Source organism: Crinia signifera, chromosome 5, assembly GCF_055691185.1.
Source record: "Crinia signifera chromosome 5, ASM5569118v1, whole genome shotgun sequence".
In the NCBI taxonomy this organism is placed as follows: domain Eukaryota; kingdom Metazoa; phylum Chordata; class Amphibia; order Anura; family Myobatrachidae; genus Crinia; species Crinia signifera.
Window position 1 is genome coordinate 7,316,655 of NC_139221.1, and position 26,754 is coordinate 7,343,408.

Consider the following 26,754-nt stretch of genomic DNA (forward strand, 5'->3'; position numbering starts at 1 on the left):
CCGCTGTTCAACCTGCTGAATGTACATATAGGTGTGTGGCTGCATATCATCTGCTGCGCAGCTTTGAGTGGGCGGGCTGGATGGCGCTGTGCGGGATGGGGCGGCGGAGCCGGGTAGCAGATGGCTACTCTCTTCTGCGGCCAAGGTGAAGGGGGAGCTGCGCCGGCAGTATGGTCTGGAGAGTGCATCTGCTGCGGAGCTTTCAGTGGCCGGTCAAGACGGCGCTGTGCGGGATGCGGCAGGGGTGAAGGGGGATCGGCGCCGGCTGTCTGAAGTCAGTAAGTGACTGGATGCAAGGGAGCCACGGATGTCACACTGCTGAGGACGCTCTCTGTGGCGCGGGTGGTGTCCGGATCGCAGATATGCTGCCAGGGGTCGGGGGTCACATTACTAAGAGCATTAAGCAGCTATGTGGCCTCCTTAAGCATAGGCAGGAGCTTAGACACACTGCCGCTGTCCTGTCTCCTCGGCCAGGGGCAGGCCACACCACTCACAGGATCTGGTCGCCAGGGAGGAAACTCTGGTCACCGTGACGACCTGGCGCCCGGAGTTTGTCGAGCCCTGGAGTATGTAATCTGTGGGAGCATCGGGGCTGTCACTGGTTGTGGCCCTGCTCCTTCCTATTACCTTGATGGGAGTGTTGTGGTGGCGGCAGCACTGGGGCGGTGGACAGTTATCTGTAGTGAAATTCCCCCAATCTGAGTAGTGGTGTGTGATACAGCTGCAATACTACCATCCATTCTTCACAACCACCAACTATCGGCTGCATAGGCCGCATGACACCGCCCCCCCCCCTCCCAAAGGCAGCATAACGCCCCCTCCCCGCTACAGGGTGATGATACCCCACTCCCAATTGCATGGTGGATCCACCATAAAGGAGACGGATGTGGCAGCAGTCCTCCAGGATCGCTGTAGTGTTACACCTCCCTGTTTCCTACAATATTATATTAGGGTAGTACAAGTCCTGCTCTGTGTTGAATTTAGTGGAAAAATGGGTTAACGCTCCTCTTATCTTATTTAAGGCACCACAAGGGGTTGGCAGCGCCATACATAGGGCACACATTAGTACAATACAGGGGACACAGAACATTACAGTGACTGAGACACTACAACAGCACAGGTAACAGCAGCACAATGCTCAGTACACAATACAGCTGGGATGTAGGGAAGCAGAGGAGGTGTCTGTGTACTACCAGGGGCAGCGCCGTACACAGGGCACACATTAGTACAATACAGAGGACACAGAACATTACAGTGACTGAGACACTACAACAGCACAGGTAACAGTAGCACAATGCTCAGTACACAATACAGCTGGGATGTAGGGAAGCAGAGGAGGTGTCCGTGTACTACCAGGGGCAGCGCTGTACATAGGGCACAGGCACAGTACAATACAGGGGACACAGAACTAACATTGTAGTGACTGAGACACTACAGCAGCACAGGTAACAGTAGCACAATGCTCAGTACACAATACAGCTGGGATGTAGGGAAGCAGAGGTGGTGTCCGTGTACTACCAGGGGCAGCACCGTACATAGGGCACACATTAGTATAATACAGGGGACACAGAACATTACAGTGACTGATACACTACAACAGCACAGGTAACAGTAGCACAATGCTCAGTACACAATACAGCTGAGATGTAGGGAAGCACAGGAGGTGTCCGTGTACTACCAGGGGCGGCACTGCCGTTGGAAGAGGTTAATAAGTGTGAGCAGAGATGCGGGTGTATACGGTCGCTGAGTAGGAGAGAGCTGTCACTGAAGTGAGAGTGAAGAGGGCTGTGAGAACAGGGGGAATAGGGCCCTGCTCCAAACAGCTTAGAGCAGGGGTGGGCAATAGGTTGCCCTTCAGCTATTTATGAACTACACATCCCAGCATGCTGTGCATCAGTTGCAGCATTGCCAAATAGCAAGGCATGCTGGGATGTGTAGTTCCTCAACAGCTTGAGTGCCGCTTATTGCCCACCCTTGATGGGTCTAATAGTGAGGGCGCTCGTTCAAGTGAAGGAGGCAGCGCGGGCAAAATCTTGAATTCCCACCAGGGTAGAGAAGGGGCGATGGTAGTATATAGGGAGATGAGGTTGGAGACTTAGCGATAATATATATTTTATGCTTTATGTATCTAATCTATATTTGCTAATTGAGTTCTCTTTTGTTAGCGAGTCATCCTCCGCATAAAATGGCCCAAACTTATCGAAGTAGAAGGTTATGGCGTGAGAAAGATTGACGCAGAGCGAGAGGCAGCGGCCATGGCGTGTAAGATATTTCAGGTACGAAGATTTATGTTATCTGGTTATTGGGCACTAGGGGCTAAATGTACTATGTGGCTGCTTCTTCTGCACCCCTATAGGGGAACCCAGCGAGAGAAGTGCCTGCTGGTGGTTTGTACCTTGCATTGGTTTCACAGTGTACATGTGCGGCCTGATGACATTAACTGTCACTGATTGCCAGTGCTGGCGCGTTTCTCTCCACACCCTGAGTACTAGGCTGTAAGGGATGGTCGATGGTGCTACTGTGACTTTCATAGGACTGGCGCGTTTCTCTCCACACCCTGAGTACTAGGATCTAAGGGATTGTTGGTGTTACTGTGACTTTCATAGGATTGGCGCATTTCTCTCCACACCCTGAGTACTAGGCTGTAAGTGAAGTGTTACTGTGACTTTCATAGGACTGGCGCGTTTCTCTCCACACCCTGAGTACTAGGCTGTAAGGGATGGTCGATGGTGCTACTGTGACTTTCATAGGACTGGCGCGTTTCTCTCCACACCCTGAGTACTAGGCTGTAAGGGATGGTCGATGGTGCTACTGTGACTTTCATAGGACTGGCGCGTTTCTCTCCACACCCTGAGTACTAGGCTGTAAGGGATTGTCGGTGGTGTTACTGTGACTTTCATAGGACTGGCGCGTTTCTCTCCACACCCTGAGTCTTCGGCTGTAAGGGATTGTCGGTGGTGTTACTGTGACTTTCATAGGACTGGCGCGTTTCTCTCCACACCCTGAGTACTAGGCTGTAAGTGATTGTCGGTGGTGTTACTGTCATAGCACTGACGCATTTCTCCACCATGGTTGCTGGGCGGTACTAAGGCCGGAGAGTGTGAGAAATGATTGCTGGCGTCACTGTCCTATTGACTTGACGCGTTTCTCTTCACTCCAGGATCTGGGCTTGTTGGGACCCAAGAATCAGATCAGACTCAAGCACAAGCAGTTACCCAACCAGTTCTGGCCAGAAGATGAAAGTATGGACGGTACAGGAGGAATGATGGACGGTACAGGAGGAATGATGGATGTTGTACCAAATGTCACCCAGGCACGGAACAGCGGCAGGAAGAACAGCCGAGAGACCAGGTATATAGAGCAGGTTATCCGCGCACCAGGATTTATGATAACATGTCTTTGGGTCAGCAGGCGGGCTCGGGCAAGGTTTGTTCTCCTTGTGTTTTACCCTCTGTGTGATTACTTCATTTGTGCATAAAACTTTGTTTTTGTTGTGTGTGTGTATAATAGAGAATGTACACCTTGTATCAAGCAATCTGTTTATTTACGAACCCAATCTGTTGGGTAGAGTTACTCAGGGGCACTACCCAAACATTTGTCACGTTATCATGTAATATCGATATGTAACTTAGACCGTGTTCTAATACATATGGCCTGGGAAATGGTCAGTGTCCAGCGATAGAATTCTGGCAGGACGATATAATTGTTTGTGCCGGTGTGCAGCCAGTGCGGCGTCCCGCTGTTGTGCACTCCGTGTCCGGTGGAAGGTAGCTAGTGGTTGCCCGGGTGTTTGTGGAGGGGAGGGTAGGATCCATATGCTGGGTCTCGATGAGGAACAGGGCTCCAGGCTGTCTGTGAGCGGTTCGCTTCTGCGGGGTGGTGTATCGATTGCGGCCGTTGATGAGCCGGGCGCCGATGCACCTCTGAACCAAAAAAACACAAAGAAAAGCAGCGCTCAGATGTAAAAATGAGTGAATCAATTTATAAAATTAGAATTATTTATTCTTACCCATATAGATAATGCATAGGTTGTCATGCATATAAAAAACACATGTGTATTCACAGAATTAAGCACATAAAAAGAAGAAAAAATTGCACAATATTTTGACAAAAAATACATATGAATAAGAAAAAAATAAAACTTTTTTTTTTTGGTTTTAAAAACAATCGGATGACCAGATCTCGCGTGTGTACGGAGGTCCCCTGATTGGGGTTGGAGGAACAATAATCCTGCACTGTCCACACACTGTATTGTTCCCGCAAGGTGGATGGAGTCCGACAATCGGCAATTATAATCCTGTGGGCCCAAACGAGGGAGTACCTCCAACCTCGTGGCCAGGGATATCCAAGTTGTAAAAATGAGCCGGAGACTTCCAAATTCTGGGAAAGGTGGTCAGAGAATTTAGCAGGTATGTCCTCCAATAGACTTCCAGAGCGCTTCCAAGATCTGGCACCAAGCAACACCAAGCGTTTCGCCGGTCCAACGCCAGCTTTGTCAAGGCAAAGCGATGCCTTGACAAAGCTGGCGTTGGACCGGCGAAACGCGTTGGTGTTGCTTTTTTTAATTTTATTCATATGTATTTTTTGTCAAAATATTGTGCAATTTTTTTCTTCTTTTTTATGTGATTAATTCTGTGAATACACATGTGTTTTTTATATGCATGACAACCTATGCATTATCTATATGGTTAAGAATAAATAATTCGAATTTTATAAATTGATTCACTCTTTTTTAAATCTGAGCGCTGCTTTTCTTTGTGTTTTTTTGTTTCCTTTTGCGGGGACTGACCCTCCCCTCCTAAGCAGCTTCTCCAAGTGATTAGGCCACTCATTTACAAGCGCTCCTAGGGTCAACACTATCCGTGTAGATCCTCCCTCTGTACACCCGATGCACCTCTCCCTGCACGGAGACTTACCTGATGCTCATCCACTTCAGCTGCTGTCCAGTCCGTTCCCCTCTGTTGGCGCTGCTCCGGTGGATCTTCAGTTTACTTGTGGGTATCCGTCTGGCTTTGGGTCATGTGACTGCAAGGTGCGCTCCTGACTGGAGGAGACTACAGATGGTCTGTATACGCCAGGAGGACCTGTAAAGATGGTGTGGTATTGGATTAGGTAATGGATCCTGAATAATGCGATTTAACCAACGCGTTTCTGCCCCAAAACGGGACTTTTTCTGGGAGGTGCAAAGCCCGTTGGAGACATCACATTATTCAGGCCCAATTACCTGATCCCCTGGCAGAATTCCGTAAGGCATCACACAGCAGATCCTTACAGCGATGATGTCCGCATTGGGCGCCGGTAGCGCATTCTGGAGCAGTAATTACAGAAGATAACGTTAGTAATATACCACACCCCCACGTGGGCTGCAACCAATGACCTGGATCGGGGGAGTGGCTGCTTGGTGAATACGCCATGTGGCTTAGGGCCGACCAATGACCCTGGGGCTGTGTTACTGAGCAGGTGTCCCTGCTATGATGTCATTACCACAGAACCTGACTGCCAGTGATACAGATAGGACAGCCCTTATATAGAACGTTACTCGGGTGGTTCGCTGACCATGTCTAGATAGACAGTCACTGGGTCGACACGTGAAGAGGTTGACATACTTTTTGGGGGACTTTTTCTTGATTAACGGTCTACATGGACTTCCGACAGGGAACAGTAAAGTGAGGCACCTGGACCACATCATGGCGAGCCAAGCGCTACATGTGCTCAGGTGTCAACGTTTTCCATGTCGGCTTGTTGTATGACTACCTTATGCAATGTAGCTGTAGTGCATGTTCAGTCGCTGACTGTCTACCTAGACGTGTCAGCGCTAATCTACAAGTACAATACAGACATTACACGTCAGTGTTCATAAACTGTGATGGTCACATGTTAGGGGGCGTGTTCTGCGTGTGCTTCAGATTGGGACATGTACATATAAGTGGGCGTTACCGTGATCAGAGACCGGCATTTATCCTGCTACTAGTGATGTCCTGGCGGGATCAGGCTGTAATGTATTTATCTTGGCGAGCTTCATCGTGAAGATCATTCAGAGGTTTACATAGAATTATCGGTCAGGCACCCGGTTACTTGTCCTCGCTACTTAGGGCTTTCCTCCCGAGTGTCCTAGAAGAGATTTGTGTCGGTTATAACCAGGCAGTATTAGAACCACAGGTCCCAGAATGGCAGCTAGCTGCATTGTCTGCTGTAAGTGACTGAGAATCCTGGGAGCAATTACAGATTGCAGATGACAATGTGTAGAGTGTAACCCATACATCGCAATGTAACACATACAGTGTACATCGCAGTGTGTACAGTGTAACACATACATCGCAATGTAACACATACATCGCAGTGTGTACAGTGTAACCCGTACATCGCAGTGTGTACAGTGTAACCCGTACATCGCAGTGTGTACAGTGTAATCCATACATCGCAGTGTGTACAGTGTAACCCATACATCGCAATGTAACACATACAGTGTACATCGCAGTGTGTACAGTGTAACACATACATCGCAATGTAACACATACAGTGTACATCGCAGTGTGTACAGTGTAACACATACATCGCAATGTAACACATACAGTGTACATTGCAGTGTGTACAGTGTAACCCATACATCGCAATGTAACCCATACATCGCAGTGTGTACAGTGTAACCCGCACATCGCAGTGTGTACAGTGTAACCCGCACATCGCAGTGTAACACATACATCGCATTGTGTACAGTGTAACCCATACATCGCAGTGTGTACAGTGTAACCCGCGCATTGCAGTGTAACACATACATCGCAGTGTGTACAGTGTAATCCATACATCGCAGTGTGTACAGTGTAATCCATACATCGCAGTGTGTACAGTGTAATCCATACATCGCAGTGTAACACATACATCGCAGTGTAACACATACATCGCAGTGTAACACATACATCGCAGTGTAACACATACATCGCAGTGTAACACATACATCGCAGTGTAACACATACATCGCAGTGTAACACATACATTGCAGTGTAACACATACATCGCAGTGTAACACATACATCGCAGTGTACATACATCGCAGTGTAACACATACATCGCAGTGTGTACGGTGTAACCCGCGCATCGCAGTGTGTACGGTGTAACCCGCGCATCGCAGTGTGTACGGTGTAACCCGCACATGGCAATATTAGATGGCACTACCCTCTTTGTAGAATTGGTGGCATGGAGCAATAACGGACACCCACGCGAGCGGATCCACAGGCAAATGCTAGCTTATATATCTGAGTGGGACCCAATGTCTCTAATAGATGGAAGGTGGCTAGGTGTTATTTCTCCTTCATCCAGCAGGGGACGCTGGAAGCATCTTACAGCGGGTATAGAATACTAGTCACCCGCGCTATTTCTGTTGATATTGGTGATTGTGTTACAGCCTTTCCCTAATCGTCCCATCTTCTCTGCATGATTCGCTTACTGGAAGGTACTGAGGCCAATCTGATAATAATATATGTAACCTATTCGCATTATACTTCTGTCTGATAACCCAGCACATGTGCCGGTGTGGCTTAGCCAGGATGAGGCTGTTCTGTGGGTGCCCGATAAGATTGCATGCCACTGAATGTGACTCTCTCCCCTCAGGCTCCCCTCCGTGGACGTGGCTGAGGATGAAAATGCCACCAGAGCCTTACATACGTTTGCTAATCCCAAGCACCTCCTGGCCATGGTGATCCAAGTGGCCACCTCTACAAACGCCAAGGTAGGTGTGTTCCCTACGGGAATACCGCACTCAGCGTGTTAGTTATGTCATAGATAGCTCCGGTGTACGGCAAGGTAGGTGTGTTCCCTACGGGAATACCGCACTCAGCGTGTTAGTTATGTCATAGATAGCTCCGGTGTACGCCAAGGTAGGTGTGTTCCCTACGGGAATACCGCACTCAGCGTGTTAGTTATGTCATAGATAGCTCCGGTGTACGGCAAGGTAGGTGTGTTCCCTACGGGAATACCGCACTCAGCGTGTTAGTTATGTCATAGATAGCTCCGGTGTACGGCAAGGTAGGTGTGTTCCCTACGGGAATACCGCACTCAGCGTGTTAGTTATGTCATAGATAGCTCCGGTGTACGGCAAGGTAGGTGTGTTCCCTACGGGAATACCGCACTCAGCGTGTTAGTTATGTCATAGATAGCTCCGGTGTACGCCAAGGTAGGTGTGTTCCCTACGGGAATACCGCACTCAGCGTGTTAGTTATGTCATAGATAGCTCCGGTGTACGCCAAGGTAGGTGTGTTCCCTACGGGAATACCGCACTCAGCGTGTTAGTTATGTCATAGATAGCTCCGGTGTACGCCAAGGTAGGTGTGTTCCCTACGGGAATACCGCACTCAGCGTGTTAGTTATGTCATAGATAGCTCCGGTGTACGGCAAGGTAGGTGTGTTCCCTACGGGAATACCGCACTCAGCGTGTTAGTTATGTCATAGATAGCTCCGGTGTACGCCAAGGTAGGTGTGTTCCCTACGGGAATACCGCACTCAGCGTGTTAGTTATGTCATAGATAGCTCCGGTGTACGCCAAGGTAGGTGTGTTCCCTACGGGAATACCGCGCTCATTGTGTTAGTTATGTCATAGATAGCTCCGGTGTACGCCAAGGTAGGTGTGTTCCCTACGGGAATACCGCGCTCAGCGTGTTAGTTATATGTCATAGATAGCTCCGGTGTACGCCAAGGTAGGTGTGTTCCCTACGGGAATACCGCGCTCAGCGTGTTAGTTATATGTCATAGATCGCTCCGGTGTACGCCAAGGTAGGTGTGTTCCCTACGGGAATACTGCGCTCAGCGTGTTAGTTATGTCATAGATAGCTCCGGTGTATGCCAAGGTCGGTGTGTTCCCTACGGAAATACCGCGCTCAGCATGTTAGTTATATGTCAGATAGCTCCGGTGTACGCCAAGGTAGGTGTGTTCCCTACGGGAATACCGCGCTCAGCGTGTTAGTTATGTCATAGATAGCTCCGGTGTACGCCAAGGTAGGTGTGTTCCCTACGGGAATACCGCGCTCAGCGTGTTAGTTATGTCATAGATAGCTCCGGTGTACGCCAAGGTAGGTGTGTTCCCTACGGGAATACCGCACTCAGCGTGTTAGTTATATGTCATAGATAGCTCCGGTGTACGCCAAGGTAGGTGTGTTCCCTATGGGAATACCGCGCTCAGCGTGTTAGTTATGTCATAGATAGCTCCGGTGTACGCCAAGGTAGGTGTGTTCCCTACGGGCATACCACGCTCAGCGTGTTATATGTCATAGATAGCTCCGCTGTACGCCAAGGTAGGTGTGTTCCCTACGGGAATACCGCGCTCAGCGTGTTATGTCATAGATAGCTCCGCTGTACGCCAAGGTAGGTGTGTTCCCTACGGGAATACCGCGCTCAGCGTGTTAGTTATGTTATAGATAGCTCCGCTGTACGCCAAGGTAGGTGTGTTCCCTACGGGAATACCGCGCTCAGCGTGTTAGTTATGTCATAGATAGCTCCGCTGTACGCCAAGGTAGGTGTGTTCCCTACGGGAATACCGCGCTCAGCGTGTTAGTTATGTCATAGATAGCTCCGCTGTACGCCAAGGTAGGTGTGTTCCCTACGGGAATACCGCGCTCAGCGTGTTAGTTATGTCATAGATAGCTCCGCTGTACGCCAAGGTAGGTGTGTAAACTGTCAAATAACAGTGAAATAGGTGGCCACCTTAGTTAGAAGAAACGACACGTTATAACAAATGTATATATTACTAGCCCTTATATACTAGCGCCTGCCCTCCAGGGTATCCTAGTGTTTGTAGTTATATGTCCTAGATAGCTCCGGTGTTTGCCATGACTCTAATCCAGCCTTGTTGCAGAAACACATCCATTACCAACATGAGGGCGGCAGGATAAAGACGTGCCGGCTGACCCTCCAGTGGCCACACCCTCTGACCTTTGTGGCCGCTGGTCTGCGAGAGTCTGAGGCCACGCGGAAGGCTGCTGCGCTGGCCTGCCAGAAGCTGAAGGTATGGGTCCGGGGTGTCACAGCCTGAGTGGGGAGTGAGGGCAGCCACCATGGCACTAAGACACTTCTCTGTTTCCTTCTGCCAGGACCTTGGGCTCATTGACACCAATAACAAGCCCCTCACTCACGTCATGTACAACCTGGCCTCTGTGCAGAAGTTCCGGGAGCAGCAGAGACAGCCCAAGCACTTCCAGGTCCCTGAGCACCTGCTGCGGAGGATGGAGGATTACTTCCGGAAGGTAATCGTAGTACACGGCTCAATCTTGCACCCTTCACTGGGCCAACTTCATTTAAAATTTCTTGCGACCCCCACAGACGCATGCTCCCTGCCGCGGGGCCCACTAATATGTGGAAAGTAACTCAGCCCCACGGACACATGCTCCCTGCCGCGGCCCCCACTAATATGTGTAAGTAACTCAGCCCCACGGACACAGGCTCCCTGCCGCGGCCCCCACTAATATGTGGAAAGTAACTCAGCCCCACGGACACAGGCTCTCTGCCGCGGCCCCCACTAATATGTGTAAGTAACTCAGCCCCACGGACACAGGCTCCCTGCCGCGGCCCCCACTAATATGTGGAAAGTAACTCAGCCCCATGGACACATGCTCCCTGCCGCGGGGCCCACTAATATGTGGAAAGTAACTCAGCCCCACGGACACATGCTCCCTGCCGCGGCCCCCACTAATATGTGGAAAGTAACTCAGCCCCACGGACACATGCTCCCTGCCGCGGCCCCCACTAATATGTGTAAGTAACTCAGCCCCACGGACACAGGCTCCCTGCCGCGGCCCCCACTAATATGTGGAAAGTAACTCAGCCCCACGGACACAGGCTCTCTGCCGCGGCCCCCACTAATATGTGTAAGTAACTCAGCCCCACGGACACAGGCTCCCTGCCGCGGCCCCCACTAATATGTGGAAAGTAACTCAGCCCCATGGACACATGCTCCCTGCCGCGGGGCCCACTAATATGTGGAAAGTAACTCAGCCCCACGGACACATGCTCCCTGCCGCGGCCCCCACTAATATGTGGAAAGTAACTCAGCCCCACGGACACATGCTCCCTGCCGCGGCCCCCACTAATATGTGTAAGTAACTCAGCCCCACGGACACAGGCTCCCTGCCGCGGCCCCCACTAATATGTGGAAAGTAACTCAGCCCCACGGACACATGCTCCCTGCCGCGGCCCCCACTAATATGTGTAAGTAACTCAGCCCCACGGACACATGCTCCCTGCCGCGGGGCCCACTAATATGTGGAAAGTAACTCAGCCCCACGGACACATGCTCCCTGCCACGGGGCCCACTAATATGTGGAAAGTAACTCAGCCCCACGGACACATGCTCCCTGCCGCGGCCCCCACTAATATGTGGAAAGTAACTCAGCCCCACGGACACATGCTCCCTGCCGCGGCCCCCACTAATATGTGGGAAGTAACTCAGCCCCACGGACGCATGCACCCTGCCGCGGCCCCCACTAATATGTGGAAAGTAATTCAGCCCCACGGACGCATGCTCCCTGCCGCGGCCCCCACTAATATGTAGAAAGTAACTCAGCCCCACGGACGCATGCTCCCTGCCGCGGCCCCCACTAATATGTGGATAGTAACTCAGCCCCACGGACGCATGCTCCCTGCCGCGGCCCCCACTAATATGTGGATAGTAACTCAGCCCCACGGACACATGCTCCCTGCCGCGGCCCCCACTAATATGTCGGAAGTAACTCAGCCCCACGGACGCATGCTCCCTGCCGCGGCCCCCACTAATATGTGGGAAGTAACTCAGCCCCACGGACGCATGCTCCCTGCCGCGGCCCCCACTAATATGTGGGAAGTAACTCAGCCCCACGGACGCATGCTCCCTGCCGCGGCCCCCACTAATATGTGGGAAGTAACTCAGCCCCACGGACGCATGCTCCCTGCCGCGGCCCCCACTAATATGTGGGAAGTAACTCAGCCCCACGGACGCATGCTCCCTGCCGCGGCCCCCACTAATATGTGGGAAGTAACTCAGCCCCACGGACACATGCTCCCTGCCGCGGCCCCCACTAATATGTGGAAAGTAACTCAGCCCCACAGACACATGCTCCCTGCCGCGGCCCCCACTAATATGTGGAAAGTAACTCAGCCCCACGGACACATGCTCCCTGCCGCGGCCCCCACTAATATGTGTAAGTAACTCAGCCCCACGGACACATGCTCCCACTAATATGTGGAAAGTAACTCAGCCCCACGGACACATGCTCCCTGCCGCGGCCCCCACTAATATGTGGAAAGTAACTCAGCCCCACGGACACATGCTCCCTGCCGCGGCCCCCACTAATATGTGTAAGTAACTCAGCCCCACGGACACATGCTCCCTGCCGCGGCCCCCACTAATATGTGTAAGTAACTCAGCCCCACGGACACATGCTCCCTGCCGCAGCCCCCACTAATATGTGGAAAGTAACTCAGCCCCACGGACGCATGCTCCCTGCCGCGGCCCCCACTAATATGTGGGAAGTAATTCAGCCCCACGGACACATGCTCCCTGCCGCGGCCCCCACTAATATGTAGAAAGTAACTCAGCCCCACGGACACATGCTCCCTGCCGCGGCCCCCACTAATATGTGGGAAGTAACTCAGCCCCACGGACACATGCTCCCTGCCGCGGCCCCCACTAATATGTGGGAAGTAACTCAGCCCCACGGACGCATGCACCCTGCCGCGGCCCCCACTAATATGTGGAAAGTAATTCAGCCCCACGGACGCATGCTCCCTGCCGCGGCCCCCACTAATATGTAGAAAGTAACTCAGCCCCACGGACGCATGCTCCCTGCCGCGGCCCCCACTAATATGTGGATAGTAACTCAGCCCCACGGACGCATGCTCCCTGCCGCGGCCCCCACTAATATGTGGATAGTAACTCAGCCCCACGGACGCATGCTCCCTGCCGCGGCCCCCACTAATATGTCGGAAGTAACTCAGCCCCACGGACGCATGCTCCCTGCCGCGGCCCCCACTAATATGTGGGAAGTAACTCAGCCCCACGGACACATGCTCCCTGCCGCGGCCCCCACTAATATGTGGGAAGTAACTCAGCCCCACGGACACATGCTCCCTGCCGCGGCCCCCACTAATATGTGGAAAGTAACTCAGCCCCACGGACACATGCTCCCTGCCGCGGCCCCCACTAATATGTGGAAAGTAACTCAGCCCCACGGACACATGCTCCCTGCCGCGGCCCCCACTAATATGTGTAAGTAACTCAGCCCCACGGACACATGCTCCCACTAATATGTGGAAAGTAACTCAGCCCCACGGACACATGCTCCCTGCCGCGGCCCCCACTAACATGTGGAAAGTAAATCAGCCCCACGGACACATGCTCCCTGCCGCGGCCCCCACTAATATGTGGAAAGTAAATCAGCCCCACGGACACATGCTCCCTGCCGCGGCCCCCACTAATATGTGGGAAGTAACTCAGCCCCACGGACACATGCTCCCTGCCGCGGGCCCCACTAATATGTGGAAAGTAACTCAGCCCCACGGACACATGCTCCCTGCCGCGGCCCCCACTAATATGTGGAAAGTAACTCAGCCCCACGGACACATGCTCCCTGCCGCGGCCCCCACTAATATGTGGAAAGTAACTCAGCCCCACGGACACATGCTCCCTGCCGTGGCCCCCACTAATATGTGTAAGTAACTCAGCCCCACGGACACATGCTCCCTGCCGCGGCTCCCACTAATATGTGGAAAGTAACTCAGCCCCACGGACACATGCTCCCTGCCGCGGCCCCCACTAACATGTGGAAAGTAAATCAGCCCCACGGACACATGCTCCCTGCCGCGGCCCCCACTAACATGTGGAAAGTAAATCAGCCCCACGGACACATGCTCCCTGCCGCGGCCCCCACTAACATGTGGAAAGTAAATCAGCCCCACGGACACATGCTCCCTGCCGCGGCCCCCACTAATATGTGGAAAGTAAATCAGCCCCACGGACACATGCTCCCTGCCGCGGCCCCCACTAATATGTGGAAAGTAACTCAGCCCCACGGACACATGCTCCCTGCCGCGGCCCCCACTAATATGTGGGAAGTAACTCAGCCCCACGGACACATGCTCCCTGCCGCGGCCCCCACTAATATGTGGGAAGTAACTCAGCCCCACGGACACATGCTACCTGCCGCGGCCCCCACTAATATGCGGAAAGTAACTCAGCACCACGGACACATGCTCCCTGCCGCGGCCCCCACTAATATGTGGGAAGTAACTCAGCCCCACGGACACATGCTCCCTGCCGCGGCCCCCACTAATATGCGGAAAGTAACTCAGCACCACGGACACATGCTGCGATCACAGGATGCGCTTAAGTCCAGGATAAATGACATTGCAAAGCAATTGGAATAGGTGCTGGTCCCCTCTGATGACGATGAAGTGCAATCTATAGGTTTTTAGTGCTGCTTTCCAAAAGAGGTGATTGTCACCTTCTCATTTGTGGAAATAGAACATAAAAAGTTTTTAAACCGACCTTACGGACCGAAAAAAAATATTTTTTTTTTAGAGAGCGAATTCAATCATTGAACATACATCTATCCTAAACATAATACATGATATATAAGAAACAAATCAAAGTCCATGCAATACACATTCAATAAAAAGTGTATATAATATAAAAACAATATTCTGTGGAAGAATCCATGCCGCTAAAATTGTTCCGTACCGCTTCCAGTCGCCGGTTGCCTTGTTCCGTACCGCTTCCAGTCGCCGGTTGCCTTGTTCCGTACCGCTTCCAGTCGCCGGTTGCCTTGTCCCGTACTGCTTCCAGTCGCCGGTTGCCTTGTCCCGTACCGCTTCCAGTCGCCGGTTGCCTTGTCCCGTACCGCTTCCAGTCGCCGGTTGCCTTGTCCCGTACCGCTTCCAGTCGCCGGTTGCCTTGTCCCGTACCGCTTCCAGTCGCCGGTTGCCTTGTCCCGTACCGCTTCCAGTCGCCGGTTGCCTTGTCCCGTAACGCTTCCAGTCGCCGGTTGCCTTGTCCCGTACCGCTTCCAGTCGCCGGTTGCCTTGTTCCGTACCGCTTCCAGTCGCCCGTTGCCTTGTTCCGTACCGCTTCCAGTCGCCGGTTGCCTTGTCCCGTACCGCTTCCAGTCGCCGGTTCCCATAATGCAGCTGGTCCGGAGATACTCTTTCTTTTGTTGGTATTGCAGCTCGCAGCAGCCCACGTGGTGATAGAGTTCTCCTTACTTTAGCTCAGGCTCAATTACGCATTTTCTCTTATTTTCAGCGGCTTCCTAGGTATTTTTATTTTTCTTATCTATAATTTTTTATTTTGTATTATGTTTAGGAGGATGTGAAATAAACCATATATGTTCAATGATTGAATTCACTTGATATAATTTTTTGGCTAGACAGCGCTTTCGGTCCGCAAGGTCTGTTTAAAAATGTTATAAATCACATTGGTGTGATGGGTTGGTAGGTTGGTGTGAGGGGTTGGGTTTGTAGGTTGGTGTGATGGGTTGGGTTGGTAGGTTGGTGTGAGGGGTTGGGTTTGTAGGTTGGTGTGATGGGTTGGGTTGGTAGGTTGGTGTGCTGGGTTGGTAGGTTGGTGTGTTGGGTTGGTAGGTTGGTGTGAGGGGTTGGGTTGGTAGGTTGGTGTGATGGGTTGGTAGGTTGGTGTGAGGGGTTGGGTTGGTAGGTTGGTGTGATGGGTTGGGTTTGTAGGTTGGTGTGATGGGTTGGTAGGTTGGTGAGGGGTTGGGTTTGTAGGTTGGTGTGATGGGTTGTGTTTGTAGGTTGGTGTGATGGGTTTGTAGGTTGGGTTGGTAGGTTGGTGTGCTGGGTTGGTAGGTTGGTGTGCTGGGTTGGTAGGTTGGTGTGTTGGGTTGGTAGGTTGGTGTGAGGGGTTGGGTTTGTAGGTTGGTCTGATGGGTTGGTAGATGGTGACTTATGTTTAAATTGTTGAGGACAATGCACTTGACCACCATTCATGTCCTCCATAGCGGGTGGGCTCAAGGCTCTTGGCTGTATAAGGTGAGGAAGGGGACAGCCTACACCTCACACCATCGTCTTCCTCACTCTCTTGGGCAGGAAGGGACTCTGGGGTCATCAGGTGGACCAGGGGAAGGGGAATCCTGCACCATTGTGTTAATCTTCACCATGGTGGCCTACAGAGGCAGACAGGCAGCGAGAAGACAGTCAGTAGGAGAGGCAGGTGACGCATCCAGGTACTCCTGTGGTGGGAGTCTCTCCGCTTCTCTTCAAGGACCAGTAGGTTCCAACTTAAGCCCATACCTTGGTACTTTCTTAATTAGAAGTCTTCCAATGGCCAAACAAAAAGAGTCCCTTGTGGCCACGGTACTCCTGGGCTGTATCTGCAGAAGAAATGGTACGTTACAGTGTTCTCCTGGAAATCAGTGTAACAGCATTTCATAGTTCAGATCACAGTCGCACACTGAATATAGACACATATCAATGTAATCAGCAGAAGCAGCTTGTGCAAATTAGAGCTTCTTAATGGGGAACAAAATGATAAGATAATATTCCTGGCGCTACTGAAGGCTCTTCTGTAACTGGTAGGTAATAACTGGGCCGTCATGTGTGGCCCAGCACCTGGGTATATGATACATGAGCAGTGACTGACATTCCATCCTCTGTCCCAGTATCCTTTAGATGCGTCTGCAGATCACGGTTTCCCAGAGGTGGAGGACTACGCAGCGTCACAGATGGAAACCTCCGACGAATCGTACGACGCCCCCAGCACCTTCAGTGATCCTATAACTGGCCACTCGTACAGCCCACTGTCAGAGGACAGAGCCGCCCAGGCCAGCCGCACGCTGGAGACCATATGGAGGGACAGCCAGGGGAACGTCCTGCAGGAGTTGCCGGCAGACAGACATCGTGAGGCAATTGTGTCCACCATACAGAGTAATCCGGTGGTGGTGATTGCAGGAGACACGGGGTGCGGGAAGACCACTCGGATCCCGCGCTTCATTCTGGAGGATGCCATCCTCAGTGGGCAGGGGTATCACTGTAACATACTCATCACCCAGCCCCGCAGGATCAGTGCCGTGTCCGTAGCTCACCGCGTGGGCCACGAGCTGGGGCCCAGCCTACGTCGCAATGTGGGTTACCAGGTCAGGCTGGAGAGCAATCTGCCGCCACGGGGTGGTGCCGCCCTTTTCTGTACTGTGGGGGTGCTGCTGAAGAAGCTGCAGAGTAACCCGTCGCTGGAGGGCGTCAGCCACGTGGTGGTGGACGAAGTCCACGAAAGGGACGTGAACACGGACTTTCTTCTGATTCTGCTGAAGCATGTTCAGAGACTGAACCCCAATATCAAGGTGGTCCTGATGAGCGCCACGGGGGACAATGAGCGCATCTCCCGGTACTTTGATAACTGCCCAATTGTCAGGGTGCCGGGGTTCATGTACCCCGTAAAGGAGCATTATTTGGAGGATGTTCTATCGATGATTGGGAAACCATCTTATAAAACCAATCAGGTAAGGTCACTGGGTCATAATGTTCCTGTTATCTGTCTGATTGGGATGCTGGGGAGCAGTCACCCCCCCATCACCCACAGAAATATGTAAATAGAAGGGGTTGTGTTATCAGTATGGCCATGTGTGAGAGGTAGAACGTCAGCTGTGGTGTGACGCGTTCTCACTGGGGGGGGGGGGGCGTGCTGCTGTCCCACTGGGGTGGGGGTATGTGGCGCGGTCCCACCAGTGGGGCGTGACGCCGTTCCACTAGGGGGGAGACGGGGGTGTGGCACTATCACGGGGGGGGGGGGGGTGGGCTATATGTATAGCACGGCGCTAGGCTGTGACCCACAGGACGGAGGGCAGATGTCTTTGGGGTAGCACCTCTCGTTCACTGGAATGGGAATTAGAGAACTATGCAGCATGTTGAAAAAAGATGGAGATTTACCTAAATTGTACATGGAAATGACAAACCTTTTCTGGCTGGCAGTGATACAGCCCCGTGCACACTAGATGGCGCTAGAGTACCACATCTGTGGTTTCCATATTGTGCTCCTAGATAGAGATTTGTATAGTGGGGTTATAACCCGCCAGAGCCCACAGTTACTGTCACATGTGGCCGCTTCTGTCTGTCCCATCCGCTTCCGGTTTTTATTTTTTTTTTATAGAAAAAACACCATTGACAAGTTGCAAGATTTGGGCACATATTGGTAAAGTGTATACAATCGGCAATCCATTAAGCATCTCCATAGGCGTCCGTTATGTATGTATAAGTATATACAGGTGGAGTATCCCTTATCCAAAATGCTCAGGACCAGGAGAAATTTGGATAGCAGTTACATAGAATGTCCCCAGTAGTGGGCAGTTACATAGCATGTCCCCAGTAGTGCCAGTTACATAGCATGTCCCCAGTAGTGGGCAGTTACATAGCATGTCCCCAGTAGTGGGCAGTTACGTAGCATGTCCCCAGTAGTGGGCAGTTACGTAGCATGTCCCCAGTAGTGGGCAGTTACGTAGCATGTCCCCAGTAGTGGGCAGTTACGTAGCATGTCCCCAGTAGTGGGCAGTTACGTAGCATGTCCCCAGTAGTGGGCAGTTACGTAGCATGTCCCCAGTAGTGGGCAGTTACGTAGCATGTCCCCAGTAGTGGGCAGTTACGTAGCATGTCCCCAGTAGTGGGCAGTTACGTAGCATGTCCCCAGTAGTGGGCAGTTACGTAGCATGTCCCCAGTAGTGGGCAGTTACGTAGCATGTCCCCAGTAGTGGGCAGTTACGTAGCATGTCCCCAGTAGTGGGCAGTTACGTAGCATGTCCCCAGTAGTGGGCAGTTACGTAGCATGTCCCCAGTAAGTTTTTAGCAAAAAAAAAGTTTTTTCTCCCACTTTCTGGAATGTATGGTTTTCGGAATAATTCGGTAACGGATATTCGGATAAGGGATACCCAACCTGTAATTACAGCACAATATATTTGGACAGTTGGAGAGCACTTAGGAACAAGATGTGTACAATATAATGTATAGTACAGACCAGAAAACTGCACTTTGCTTCCTCACACGAATCCGGCCAGAGAATCTCAGCAATCGTCTTGTATGTATCTAGGCTCAGGAGTGCCGTCCTTAGCAACCACCTTGTATGTATTTCGGCTCAGTAGTGCCGTCCTTAGCAACTACCTTGTATGTATCTGGGCTCAGGAGTGCCGTCCTTAGCAACCACCTTGTATGTATCTGGGCTCAGGAGTGCCGTCCTTAGCAACCACCTTGTATGTATTTCGGCTCAGTAGTGCCGTCCTTAGCAACCACCTTGTATGTATCTGGGCTCAGGAGTGCCGTCCTTAGCAACCACCTTGTATGTATCTGGGCTCAGGAGTGCCGTCCTTAGCAACCACCTTGTATGTATCTGGGCTCAGGAGTGCCGTCCTTAGCAACCACCTTGTATGTATCTGGGCTCAGGAGTGCCGTCCTTAGCAACCACCTTGTATGTATCTGGGCTCAGGAGTGCCGTCCTTAGCAACCACCTTGTATGTATCTGGGCTCAGGACTGCCGTCCTTAGCAATCGCCTTGTGTGTATCTGGACTCAGGAGTGCCGTCTCTTTTCTTACCAGATGCTTGAAGACTGTGTCCCTGATCTGGATCTCATCAGCAACGTCATCCTTCACATCGACCAGTGTGGAGAGTCAGGTAAGAGACAGGTGTGAGCAGTGCTATCGTGTAACGCTCTGAGCAGGAGGCCACACCCCTAATGACATCACCGTTAGACCGTTCTAAATCTACGATGACCATAAATATTACTGATAATCCGCACCAATATTAGGCCTATAACTATCTATTAATAACTTGGTTACCTTTCTTACCAGCAAATTTGCAGAAGCATCCGTGTACTAAGCAGTATATACAACTGCAGGAGGGGGGGTAAGATACTTACCTGGATCTGTGGGGATTCCGCTGTTGGTCTAAGGTCAGCATCCCTACTGTAGGGATTCCGCTGTTGGTCTAAGGACAGCATCCCTACTGTGGGGATTCCGCTGTTGGTCTAAGGACAGCATCCCTACTGTGGGGATTCCGCTATTGGTCTAAGGACAGCATCCCTACTGTGGGGATTCCGCTATTGGTCTAAGGACAGCATCCCTACTGTGGGGATTCCGCTGTTGGTCTAAGGACAGCATCCCTACTGTGGGGATTCCGCTGTTGGTCTAAGGACAGCATCCCTACTGTGGGGATTCCGCTGTTGGTCTAAGGACAGCATCCCTACTGTGGGGATTCCGCTGTTGGTCTAAGGACAGCATCCCTACTGTGGGGATTCCGCTGTTGGTCTAAGGACAGCATCCCTACTGTGGGGATTCCGCTGTTGGTCTAAGGACAGCATCCCTACTTTATGGGTAAATAATAATATTATGTTGTATGGTTGAAAATCTATATTATTACATTGGAGACCATCTGCTCTGGATCACTAGGTTAGTAACGAACTCCATCGTCCACAGCTTAACGAGCTGCAGGAGTTTGTCCTAATGACTGGCTGATGTGATGAGGAGGACGCTTCCAGTGACAAGTCTGTGACATATAGTAACTGGCAGTGACGTAATATTGTCCCCGTCTCCTCTTATGTTCATTATAAACATGTCACGCGCCTGTTATGTGTTGGAAGTCTCAGAATGCCATTGCTGCGGTGTCATGTCCTATTCCCACCAGATCCTTCTGTCTCCTAGGGGGCATCCTCTGCTTCCTCCCTGGTTGGCAGGAGATCCGCGGGGTTCAGCAGATATTGCAGGAGAGATTGGCGCATCGGAATGGGCAGCACCTTATTTTACCAGGTGGGTGGAAACATTTACTGGTAACCTGAAGCTTCTTCTGTAGAAAATGTGATGGAATGGGAGACCTTAGTCATTGATCGCCCACTGTGGTAGCCCCGTGCGTGACCGTTGGCCAGGCTGGAAGCCCCGTGCGTGACCGTTGGCCAGGCTGGAAGCCCCGTGCGTGACCGTTGGCCAGGCTGGAAGCCTCGTGCGTGACCATTGCCCAGGCTGGAAGCCCCGTGCGTGACCGTTGGCCAGGCTGGAAGCCCCGTGCGTGACCGTTGGCCAGGCTGGAAGCCTCGTGCGTGGCCATTGTCCCCGGTCTGTCCTTTGAGCCTTTGTTAGTAAATGCTGAGGCTCCCAGCAGCCAATGAGGGCCCTAAAGTGGGGTGAACTTTTTTTCCTGTAAATTAGTGGTAGCTCCTCCCATCGCCCCCCATTGTATCCAGTGTCCCAGAAGGGGTAACACCATGATCCTGCCTCATTCTCTGCTGATTCCCCTATAGTTCATTCCAACGTCCCTTTGATGAACCAACAAGCCATCTTCGAGCGCCCTCCTCCTGGTGTCCGTAAAATTGTCCTGAGCACCAATATTGCCGAGACCTCCGTTACCATTGACGACATTGTGCATGTTGTAGACACCGGGATGCATAAGGAACAGCGGTACGACCTCAAGACAAAGGTACAATTACCCCCAATACCCAGGCTGGATGCAGAGAGGGACTGGGGGAGGGGAGGGCTGTAGTGTGTAGTCAGGTGTGGGGGTTAATGGGTACATCGGGCATGGGGGTGTGGGGGGATAATGTGTATATCAGGATGGGGGTGTGGGGGGATAATAATGTAGATATATAGGGCGCTCTGCGGTTACATGTACATGGACCGTTCCAATACACAGAGAGGGGTTCTCTGCATTCTCATTCCCAGCTTTTCTCCTATAGGTTTCATGCCTGGAAACTACCTGGGTGTCCAAATCCAACGTGACTCAGCGACGCGGGAGAGCCGGGCGATGCCAGCCAGGATTTTCTTACCATCTCTTCACTCGCCAGCAGCACCAAGCCATACCGACGTTCCAGGTGCCTGAGATTCTGCGCATACCCCTGGAAAACCTGGTAGTCCAAGCGAAGATCCACATGCCGGAGATGACGGTAAGCCGTGAGCTGTAGGGCACATGGGCGAGAATTAGTGCCCTCCCTTACGGCACAGGAGTAATGTCCTTCTTTGCTTCCAGGCTGTAGAGTTCCTCTCCCAGGCCCTGGAGAGTCCCGAGCGGCATTCTATCGCGGATGCAGTGCGGTTCCTGCAGGACATCAGTAAGTGTCCGGTCTGCATATATAGGCATGGTGGCGCTGCGCCTCGACTGGATCGGGTGACGCTTTGCGCTGACGTCGGTGCGGCCAGGTAAGGGCCACGTCCGGGCTCGGTGTGTCGGCGTTGGACTTAATGATACGGCAGCTGTGATTTATTACACAGCAGAGAATATAAAGGGTTGTCACGTTCCCCATGCTGGTGGCATCTGCCGTCGTGTCTCGTTTGGTGGCATCCCGCTGGGCTTAGGCCGTTACTTGTCCCCTTATCTGGGCCTATGCATCACATACTGTATACCACGTGTGGGGCTGGGCCCTCACATCCTGGCACTGTCCTGATTCCTACGTCTTATACCCTAGTGGTGCTAAATGAGCTGGAGGAGCTGACGTTACTCGGTCACCGTATTGCCAACATTTCTACTGAACCCAGCCTGGCGAAAGCTATCGTCCTGGCCTCCATATTCCGCTGCCTCCACCCGCTGCTGGTTATAGTCTCCTGCCTGACCAAGGACCCGTTTCATGGTGGTATGCTGAACAGGTCAGAGGTCAACAAGGTGAGTGAGACCCCAGGTGGTGATCTACACCATGCGCAAAGTGTTTACACTATGCTCAAACAGGGCAATCTTGTATGCATGGCTGTACCTTTTGAACAGTCAGTTTGTGCTTACAGGTGAAGGCGGGATTCAGCGGGGAAGCTTGCAGTGACCATCTGGCCTTTGTCCGGGTGTTCCAGACCTTGAGAGATGTCTACAGTGGGCGGAGCAGCTCTTCACGGGAAGACTTTATAGAAGACAATCTGCTCTCCAGATCTGCACTGCGCTTCATCCAAGGTGAGGACAGCGGGGGAGGGGCAGGTGTGCGCTTCATCCAAGGTGAGGACAGCGGGGGCGTGGCAGGTGTGCGCTTCATCCAAGGTGAGGACAGCGGGGGCGGAAGGTGTGCGCTTCATCCAAGGTGAGGACAGTGGGGGCGGGGCAGGTGTGTGCGTCATCCAAAGGGAGGACAGCGGGGGCGGGGCAGGTGTGCGCTTCATCCAAGGTGAGGACAGCGGGAGCGGAAGGTGTGTGCTTCATCCAAGGTGAGGACAGCGGGGGCGGAAGGTGTGTGCTTCATCCAAGGTGAGGGGGGCGGCGCAGGAGTGCGCTTCATCCAAGGGGAGGACAGCGGGGGCGGGGCAGGTGTGCGCTTCATCCAAGGGGAGGACAGCGGGGGCGGGGTAGGTGTCTGCTTCATCCAAGGGGAGTACGGCGGGGACAGGCTAGGTGTGCGCTTCATCCAAGGTGAGGACAGCGGGGGCGGGGCAGGTGTGCGCTTCATCCAAGGGGAGGACGGCGGGGACAGGCTAGGTGTGCGCTTCCTCCAAGGTGAGGACAGCGGGACAGGCTAGGTGTGCGCTTCATCCAAGGTGAGGACAGCGGGGGCGGGGCAGGTGTGCGCTTCATCCAAGGTGAGGACAGCGGGGGCGGGGCAGGTGTGAGCTTCCTCCAAGGGGAGGACGGCGGGGACAGGCTAGGTGTGCGCTTCCTCCAAGGTGAGGACAGCGGGACAGGCTAGGTGTGCGCTTCATCCAAGGTGAGGACAGCGGGGGCGGGGCAGGTGTGCGCTTCATCCAAGGTGAGGACAGCGGGGGCGGGGCAGGTGTGAGCTTCCTCCAAGGGGTAGAACAGCGGAAGCGGGGCAGGTATGCGCTTCATCCAAGGTGACGATCCCTCCTCCTGCATTTTGTATCTCCATATCACCTAGCTCCATGTCCTAAGGCTGGGGACCGAGGTCCAGCATTGTTGGTATTACATATCTATTTGTATCTGATGTCTCCCTCTCTCTTCCCATCTCTCCTGTATCCCGCAGGTCTTATCTCGCAGTTTGCCACCAATGTACACGATGCGTGCTTAGTTCCTGATGCAAGTGAATGTAGGAATGAATACGCTGTATGCAACCAGTTTAGTAACGAGGATGAGCTGGTAAAAGGAATTCTAGTGGCCGGACTGTACCCCAAACTCATACAGGTAAGTGCGAAGGTTCCCTGAAACGCTTTAGTGCCTCAGGTAACCCCATACGGTGACATAACTCTGCGCTACTTCGGTTTCCTGCAGGTTGCCCGTGGTCAGGTGCTGCGTGGGAAGTTCCGCCCCAATAGCCTGGTGTACAAGACAAAGGCCGGACCCGTCCTTCTTCATAAGAGCACAGTCAACAGGTGATCACAATGTGTTCCTGCCTCCCATTGTCCTTTACTGTCCTCATTACCACCCGCTCTCATCAGGCACGCAATCCCAGATCATGAGCCCCAATAACAGCATTTATCTCTGATCTCGTGTATTTCTGCGATCGTGGGTCCATTTCCGGCCAATAAAAACAATCGGTACTTGTGTACTATCTGGGCGCCCGATTTTTTTCATTGCATCGCATCGCATTGCATGCTATATAGTGGCATGCAATGCAATGCGATTTTTCATTGTAAAGACCCGATTTTTAATTGTATAGTCACCCATGGGTGATTTCATACCCCCACTATCCAACTACGCATGGAGTTGATTTTATATAGCGTGGCGAGCGCAGCGAGGGGACGCAGAATACATATAAAGTAATCCGCGTCCGCTCGCCACACTTCGGGCTCGGTGGCTCGCTGCGCTCGCCACACTATATAAAATCACCTCCATGCGTAGTTGGATAGTGGGGGTATGAAATCTCCCATGGTTGACTATACAATTACAAATCGGGTCATTGTATACCCTGTTGGCATCGAAGTTCTGTCTTTCACATGGATTCTCCTCTCGCTATGGTAATTTGTTGCACCCTCGCTGTTAGTTCTAATGCGATGTAATGCGGCACATAACACCATTCCCAGTATTAACCCCTTCAGTCGCAATCCCGAGAATTTTCCGGGCTGTGCCTCAGTGCCCAGTCTGGGAAGCACGGAAAATTCTCGGGATTGCCTCTGCCGCGCCTCATCCTCCCTCCTCCTCCTCCCCCCTCCCCTCCGGGTTTTCTATTGACGTCTCCGGCGCCGGCTTCTGACAAGCCAGCTGCCGGGGACAGAGACGGGGCGCAGGGCCGGGCAGCGGCTGATTGACAGTTCAGCGTCACTGCCCGGACCCGGGATGGCAGTGGTGTTTTTTTTTTAAGGGCGCGCTCCCCATTAAAAACTCGCCCAGTGGGGAGTGCTCCCAAAAAAACACCACCACTGAAGGGGTTATTGTCTGTCCTGGCCGGAGCTTGCTCAGTGCATGTCTGAGATTGGCTGGGAATAATCACATGACCGCTGCTGTACGTTTTTTAGCTAATGGATGAGATTTCCGTCTCTGTTGGTTCTGTAAATAAGCCCCACTTGTTTATACGGCGTAACCCGCAATGTTTTGTGTTCTAGGGAAGCGCATTCCTTCCGGACACCGTGGCTCACCTACTTCCAGGCTGTGAAGTCCACCGGTGCCGTCTTTGTACGGGACAGCTCCATGGTGCACCCACTGGCCGTCTTGCTGATGACGGACGCCTCCATCTCTGTGAGAAGTACGTACTGCAGCCTGGGGACTGGTGATAATGTGGATGCATGGGAATTTATTATAACCGCATGCCAGCCATGTACCCGTTTCTCACCCTCCTGTGTCCGTTACAGGAAATGGGCAGCAGATGGTGGTCGCCATCTCCGACTCGGATCTGCTGAAGCTGGAGAGCGACAGCCGGACTGTCGCGTTACTCGGAGACTTGCATCGCGCTCTTACCCAGATGGTGGACAGGCACCTAAGGGAACAGGTCCCCCGTCTGTCACCCCAGGAAGAGGAGCAACACTCTGACCTGATCGCCTTATTGGTGGACCTGCTCAATGACACCGCCCATTGCTTCCAGAACCAATCAGAGGCCATGGCTGAGGAATGATCTCACCACATGTTCTGTCATCATCTGCACAAATATTTATTATTTCTGGACATTTGCTTTGTGCTAGGCCAATGAGCTGTATATAACGGGCGCGGCGTTCGCCGGGGACCCTGCGTTTTATGCAGGGGACCGGTAATGACCGTTACACACACCGCGTTCTGCAGGGCTTCCTTCCCTCATTTCTCCTCTGGAATCCAGATTAATTATTATTTTGTAATTTGTTGCTGAAATGTTACCATAAAGACTCCTAAATTGTAGCCTCCTTACGTATTTCTGACCATTTACCGAGTCCCGTCCATCTTCTGTGACATATTACATCGATTGCAGGAGTGATTATTACCAGTCTACACATGCTGCGGACAGATGGGGAAATAAACAGAGAAGTAGGAATACTACACAAAGCCCCAATCCCTCTGCTCTGTAATCCTGGCGCAGTCACTGTATACTACACTAGGTGGCCCGTACGAAAATGTCACATGCAAATAAAATCAGATGAATGTCCTAGCGAGGTCGGAGGTTTGTAGCAGGGTGAAAGAACCAGTTTGTAGCCGAGCAAAACTGATCTGTATCGACGCATCCAGGGAACGGACTCTAGGGACAATGTTTAACTTTGATTTTTAAACAAACAATACAATGTGCAATTGTAAATTCATCAGAAGCGGAGAACTTAATCTTTAAAACGTTACCTCATTTATAGATTTTGGGTAAGTATGAAGGGAGTAAAAATGACCTTGCAGAAATAATATATATCATGATGATATAGGGATGATTGAAAGTCTCTGTGTCTGAACCCTTCAGAATTGTCTATGTTTCTCTAACATCCAGAGGGTATATTGGGGTA

At 52.2% G+C, this 26,754-nt stretch overlaps 1 protein-coding gene across 2 annotated transcripts in view; it reads left to right on the plus strand.

Annotated features, from left to right (window-relative positions):
* Positions 1-26,170, plus strand: part of DHX30 (DExH-box helicase 30) — a 43,901-nt gene extending 17,731 nt beyond the window's left edge. For both annotated transcript variants that reach the window (XM_083186590.1, XM_083186589.1), the window contains exons 3-19: positions 2,166-2,276; positions 3,161-3,351; positions 7,609-7,726; positions 9,845-9,994; positions 10,080-10,232; positions 16,635-17,471; positions 19,552-19,627; positions 20,653-20,757; positions 21,246-21,421; positions 21,678-21,884; positions 21,968-22,049; positions 22,404-22,597; positions 22,714-22,873; positions 23,892-24,049; positions 24,137-24,237; positions 25,408-25,547; positions 25,654-26,170. In XM_083186590.1, coding sequence (XP_083042716.1) covers positions 2,166-2,276; positions 3,161-3,351; positions 7,609-7,726; positions 9,845-9,994; positions 10,080-10,232; positions 16,635-17,471; positions 19,552-19,627; positions 20,653-20,757; positions 21,246-21,421; positions 21,678-21,884; positions 21,968-22,049; positions 22,404-22,597; positions 22,714-22,873; positions 23,892-24,049; positions 24,137-24,237; positions 25,408-25,547; positions 25,654-25,913 — 3,219 coding nt within the window. In that variant the 3' untranslated portion in view covers positions 25,914-26,170. The remainder of the gene's footprint in view (positions 1-2,165; positions 2,277-3,160; positions 3,352-7,608; positions 7,727-9,844; positions 9,995-10,079; positions 10,233-16,634; positions 17,472-19,551; positions 19,628-20,652; positions 20,758-21,245; positions 21,422-21,677; positions 21,885-21,967; positions 22,050-22,403; positions 22,598-22,713; positions 22,874-23,891; positions 24,050-24,136; positions 24,238-25,407; positions 25,548-25,653) is intronic.
* The last annotated feature ends 584 nt before the right edge of the window (positions 26,171-26,754 follow it).